Source organism: Elaeis guineensis, chromosome 12 (genome assembly GCF_000442705.2).
Source record: "Elaeis guineensis isolate ETL-2024a chromosome 12, EG11, whole genome shotgun sequence".
NCBI classification, from domain to species: Eukaryota; Viridiplantae; Streptophyta; class Magnoliopsida; order Arecales; family Arecaceae; genus Elaeis; species Elaeis guineensis.
The window spans coordinates 83,875,650-83,882,400 of record NC_026004.2 but is presented as its reverse complement, the minus strand read 5'-3'; the positions used below and the strand labels follow the sequence as shown (position 1 = coordinate 83,882,400).

General features: G+C 37.5%; 1 protein-coding gene across 1 annotated transcript; it reads right to left on the bottom strand.

Annotated features, from left to right (window-relative positions):
• Positions 1-5,537: 5,537 nt before the first annotated feature.
• On the bottom strand, positions 5,538-6,161 carry LOC140852852 (uncharacterized). Its single transcript, XM_073246406.1, has one exon. The coding sequence runs from the start codon at positions 6,159-6,161 to the stop codon at positions 5,538-5,540; it is 624 nt and encodes a 207-aa protein (XP_073102507.1).
• Positions 6,162-6,751: the final 590 nt, after the last annotated feature.

Here is a 6,751-nt window from a genome sequence, read left to right as displayed (position 1 = left end):
AATCTCAGACCTCTATTTTTCAAGAGTTTTAATCCTCCCCTCGAGGTCTTCAACCTTCATGTTGGCCCTAAAATTCTAATGTTCGAGGGCCTCAATCCATCTTTCAATCTATTGTAATTCTTCATCCCGATGGAGAATCAACTCCTGGGCCTCCTGAGGAGCCTCCTCTATAAGGTTGAGTTCTTTGGCCAGCTCAGTATTATCCCTCTTCAGATATTCTAATCGATACTTCAACAAGTCGATCTCCTCTTTCTCCATCATCGGAGCATCGACGTTGGAACTAACGAGGCTCACCAGACATTAACCCACATATGCAAGGGATGTCAAAGCATCGACAGGTCATTTCTCCTCCCTTTATTCGTTGAGAAATAATTTTTTAGCTAGCGGTAGGAGGTTCCCCAGGTATTTTGCCGTGGATTGGAGGATCTCTCCTATGGATGGAGCCTGAGACGTCGAATCTGAGGGTCCAGCATAAGCAAGAAAGTGCCCAGCAGGAGTTGTCATCTCTGGAGATTCCCCAGTCTCCATCATCTTGGTCCGATCCTTCTCCGAATTGTCGACTACCTCTTCCATTTGTACTTCATCAGTTGGATCTTTTTCAAAGTGTTCCTCGATGCTCATCTCTGGTGCCATCTCCATCGGCAACCCACCTGCTGGGATTTTCTTTGGAGAATCCTGCATCACGCTTCTAATGGTTGGGCTGTGGATTCGATAGTAGGAACAACATGTTGTTCTTCCCTGACTGTGGATCCCATTTTAGCAACCGAAACCACAACCTGCCTCCTACGAGCCAGAATTTGCTCAAGTCTTTTTACATGCCGTGAATTCATCTTGCTCTAAAGAATCACAATGGACAATCAGCATAAAAAGATCTATGGCTACCCGAGCCTTCAAAGAGCAAATTTAAAAGAGGAAGAAAATGAAAAGCTATCGCAAAATGATTAAAACCTCGAAGAGATCATCATCTGAGTGGTCCCATCAGTTACGTACATCTACATTAGTCGTATTAGGCTGACGTCACCTACCTTAAATGCAACAGAAGCAGGCGTGAAGGCAGAAGCGCGTGGCATTAAATCCGAGGTACTTTTGGAGTACTCCTTTTACCTGATCCTTAGACTCGAGAGTAAGGGATAGTGTTACGGTGATTACCATGGGCACCTTGGATCAGCACTATATCATAACACATGTCAAGCTCATAGGTCATTAATATGATCGCTGACTGTCTATGAGCTGAAGAGTCCATCTTCGTACTGAACTAAGGCGTCTCTGAGATCTGACCTGTGTATGAGCTGTTCAGCCAACTTATCTCTTCGACATGTGCAATAACTGTCTATTCTGAATAAAATAAGATTTGTCGTAACCATCTCCCCTGATCCCGCAGGAGTGTTTAAGGGCTGAATTATCTCACCCAATTTGGTATGTCCAATGGCTTGGTAATCTCGGGATTGTGTAATCTCACAGCTAGCAATCTAGCTATTCGACATTCTTCTATATAAATAACTAGAGTCTCGAGGATCTAAGTAAATTCAATCGAACCCCTCTTAAAAAACTCGTTGCTGCTTCTTTGTTTTTTATTTTTTCTGACTTGAGTATTGGAGGGTCCTCGTCAGAGTCACAACCTCTGGTTTGAAACTTATTTTATAGGTCACTCTAGTACCAGCATCTCCGCTCGAGATTTTCAGCTATCTTCCGACTCTGACCGATTTAAGCAGTAACAGACTTCTTCTACTTATGGTGTTTTAAGACATATTTGAAGGCGAGATTGAAGATTCGACTGCTTATCGCTCCATCGAGGTCTCCAACTAGTTTTCTAGCTTTCTGGTTTTCCACTCTTAACTCTACAGCTCACTGTCTAGCTCATCAGCTTGAGTGAAACCAACATTAGTGGCAACACTAGCTATGAAGTTATCAAAAGAAGAATGATGGGCTCAGAATAAAATAATATTATTTATTTTGAAGGTACTCAAAGGCTCAAAATGCTCATTGTTTCATTACAAAATGACCCCATGGATATTTATAGCCACTAGAAAAACTTACTAGATACAATACATCACTAAATATATATTTATAATACTTCTTCCCAAGGGTCACAACCATATTCTGAGATTAACTCATAATTACTCATGCATATTCTAGATAATGGGAGTTTCTATATGACTCTTGGACTTTCAAAACTCTTAAACTTCCAACACTAATAATAGTATAATTAAGTTTATTTACTAATACCCCCTTAAACTTAATTGTATTTCATTCTTCATGCCAAGTAAGTTCTTGAGCTTGTAAAAATGATTTGCTGCAAGTGGCTTGTGAAGATATCAGCAACTTGATCATAAGTTTTCGCACAAGTTAACTCTATATTCTTCTCTTTTACATGCTCCCTTATGAAATGAAAATGAATGTCGATATGCTTACTCCTTTCATGATAGACCAGATTCTTTGCTAATGCCATTGCCAACTTGCTATCCACATATATCTTAGTAGCATCAATTTGAGAGAAATAGATATCTTGTAACAATCTTCTAAGCCTTATTCCATGGCAAACACATGAAGATACCACAATATATTCTGCCTCATAAATAGAAAGAGTCACAATAGCTTGCATCTTAGAAAGCCAAGTGAATGCCGTATCACCCATATAGAAAATAAATCTGATTGTACTCTTTCTATCATCCGAATCTCCTTCTCAATCACTATCCAAATAATCAAAAAGTCAAAAATCATAAGGAGAATACATTAATCTATGAGATATAGTACCTCGGATGTAACAAAGAATTCTTTTTGCGGCCTTTCAATGTGTAGATTTTGGTTCCTTCATGAAATGACTTAATAAGCCAACTCTATATAGAATATCCGATCTTGTGCATGTGAGATATCTTAAGCCTCTAACTAAGCTTTTATAAAGAGTAGGATCCATCACCTTATCTTCTTCAAATTTTGATAATTTGACTCCACAATCAACAGAGATGCTTATTGACTTACAATCTTCCATCTTAAACCTCTTAAGAATCTCCTTTGCATATACTTTTTGAGAAATGAAGATGCCTTCATTGTTTTGCGTGACCTCTAAGCCGAGAAAATATGACATAAGCCCCAAATCTGTCATCTCAAACTTTAGGGTCATAGCTTGCTTGAATTCTTCAAACATTTGAGGGTTGCTTCCTGTAAAAATAAGATTATCTACATATAAGAAAACAAACAATATATCTTCATTCTTCTTCTTCATATATAAGGCATGCTCATATGGATATTGCATGAAGTCATTAGCTTGAAGTATGCATCAATTCTACTATTCCATGCTCTAGGTGCTTGTTTCAAGCCATAGAGCATCTTCTTCAACTTTAAGACCTTTTCTTCATGACCCTTCTTCACATACCCTTTGGGTGGATTCACATAGACTTCTTCTTCTAAAATTCTATTCACAAAAACTGATTTGACATCCATTTGAAGAATTGGCCATTTAAATTGTGCTGCAATAGAGATGAGTAATCTTATAGTTTTCATGCGAGTAATCAGAGTGAACACTTCTTTATAGTCAATACCAGCTTGTTGCTTGTAGCCTTTAGCTACCAATCTTGCTTTGTACTTTTCTATATGTCCTTGAGTATTTTTCTTCTTCTTGTAAACCCATTTAACATCTATGGATTTATGGCCTTCGGAGAAAGTAGTAAGTTTCCAAGTATCATTTTTCTCTATTACTTTGATCTCCTCATCCATGACAGCTTTCCAAATCTTATCTTGTATTGCATTTTCAAAAGAAATATTTTCATTGTTAGCCAAAAGACAAACGAGATTAAGTTCGTTTATTACCTCATATAGCTCTTGCAAACTCCTTGTCTTCCTTTGCATTGGATTATCATCCAAAAGAGGTGATACTCTAGAATGTGAAGATGAAGGTGGTAAAGAAACTTCAAAATGCACCTTTGATTCTCTCTTCTTCTTTTTTCTCTTCATAAAATAGCTCTTTGTTTGATTGCAAACTTCACATACCATCTTCATGAAACTCCACATCTCTATTAATATGAATCTTTTTAGTTTTTGGATCAAAGAGCTTATAAGCTTTAGATCGAGCATCATACCCGATAAAGATAAACTTTTTACTCTTGTCTTCAAGCTTCATTCTTCTTGGGTCTGGGGTATGAGCATAGGCGATACTCTCAAAAATTTTTAAGTGTGAGACACTAGGTTATCTTCCACTCCATGCCTCTTGTGGAGTTATGTCCTCTAGGCTCTTGGTAGGACATCGATTGAGCAAGTAGACCACACAATTTATAACCTCCATCCAAAATTTCTTCAGCATGACCTTCGTCTTTAGCATACTTCGAACCATATCAAGAATGGTCCAATTCTTTCTCTCCGTCACTCTATTTTGTTGAGAAAAATAGGGTGTCGTCAAGAGTCATCGAATGTCATGCTCCTCACAAAAATGTTCAAACTCTTTGGATGTGAATTTGCCTCTACGATCCGATCGCAAGGCCTTGATGTAGTAGTCACATTCCTTTTCCACCATAGCTTTGAACTTTTTGAATGTGGAAAATGCTTCAGACTTCTCCTTCAAGAAATACATCCAAATTTTTTTGCTAAAATCATCAATAAATGTTAGAAAATAATGATGATCTCTAAAAGATGTTGGAGAAATTGGCCCACATATATTAGTGTGGATGAGTTCAAGTGGCTTCTTTGCATGATAGAAAGCTTCTTTAGAAAAATTTTTTCTTAATTGCTTACTAAGAACGTACTCTTCACAAAATTATTCAAGAGAGTCAATATGTGGTAAGCCCTTCACCATCTTTTTGCTTGATAGTTGCTTAAGGCCACCAAAGTGAAGATGACCAAACCTTAAGTCCCAAAGCCATGAGCAATCTTTCACACTTGCATTCAAATATTTAGTATCAACATGTTTGATGTTAAGCTTGAATATTTTATTTTTTGTCATTTGAACATGGGTATCAAATTTTTCTTTTGATCTCTTAAAAATAGACTTCTATTTTTTATATGCACATCATATCCTTTCTCCAAAAGTTATCCTAAACTCAAAATATTGTTCTTCATCTCTGGTATGTAATAAACATTAGAGATAAATTTATGACTTTCATCTTTTAATTGAATAAGAATTTTATCTTTGCCCTTCACGTCTACTTTGGAGGAGTCACCAAAAGACATATATCCATTCACCGATTCATCCAACTTCGTAAACATGTTCTTATAGCCACACATGTGATTACTTGCACCGATGTCCAAGAACCACATATTTCATCTTCTTTGCAAGCAAGCGATAAGACTTCATCACCATCTTCTTCTTTCTTCTTTGCATAATGAGCCTTCTCTTCAACTTGGTTAGCATCATTACACCAACAATCCAAAGCATAATGACCAAGTTTGTTGCAATTAAAATAACGAACTTTGAAAATATCATACCTTCTGCCTCTAGATGTGCCTCCTTGTCCACGTCCTCTTTTTGAAATTTGGCTTAACTCCTCTTCGTTATTGTAGCCTCCACGTCCTCGACCGCGTCCACAGCCTCTTCATTGGCCACGACGTCATCCTCGGCCTCTTTGACTCCTTTCATTTTTGGAGTCTTTTTTGTTCTCCTTCAAAGAAATCTTAGATTGAAGAACTTTCTCCAAGAGCTCTTGCCTCCTCTTATTGAATCTTTCTTCATGAGCTTGTAGGGAACCCATAAGCTCGTCTATAGTCATCTCTTCCAAATCCTTTGACTCCTCGATGGCAACCACAATAGAGTCAAATTTGATATCCAATGAGCGTAGAATTTTCTCTATTACTCTGATGTCATCCATAGTTTCACCGTTTCTCCTCAATTGATTGACAACAGCTAAGACTCTTGTGAAATAACTCGAAACATATTCGGATTCCTTCATTTGTAGGGCTTCAAATTCGCCTCGAAGAGTTTGGAGGCGAACTTTCTTCACCTTCTCTACTCCTTTATAAGAATTTTGGAGAATCTCCCATGCTTGCTTTGAAGTAGTTGCCGCCGCAATCTTCTCAAAGGCTGATTCATCTATAAATTGATAGATGAAATATAAGGCTTTCTTATCCCTCTTTCGAGACTCCCTTTGTTGATTGATGAGAGCCTCTCCTTCTCTTGGCTCTTGATAGCCTTCTTCTACTAGATCCCAAAGATCTTGAGACCCAAGTAGAGCCATCATTTGCAAGCACCGATTTTTATAGTTTGTTTTGGTGAGGCGAGGAAAGGAGGGTTGGAGGAGACTATTGGTGGACATTATGGTTCTGATACCACTTAGAAGTTATCAAAAGAAGAATGATAGGTTCGAAATAAAATAATATTATTTATTTTGAAGGTACTCAAAGGTTTAAAATGCTCATTGTTCTATTACAAAATGACCCCACGGATATTTATAGCTAAAGGAGAACTTACTAGACACAATACATCACTAAATATGCATTTATAACACTTCTTCCCAAGGATCACATTCATATTCCGAGATTAACTCATAATTACTTATATATATTCTAGATAATGGGAGTTTTTATATAACTCTTGAACTTCTAAAACTCTTATACTTCCAACACTAATAATAGTATAATTAAATTTATTTACTAACAAGCTATGCACTATCAAATGATCCGACATTGCGTTTGGAATGCAGGTGGTTACCACCAAATAGCTGTGGATGGTGATTAGTGCACCACCGGTTGAGTTTTGATGGTGTCTGTTATCCATCAGGAGGTTCTTGGGTCCTGATATATTATTGGGTCTGGCTTCATCTCTGCC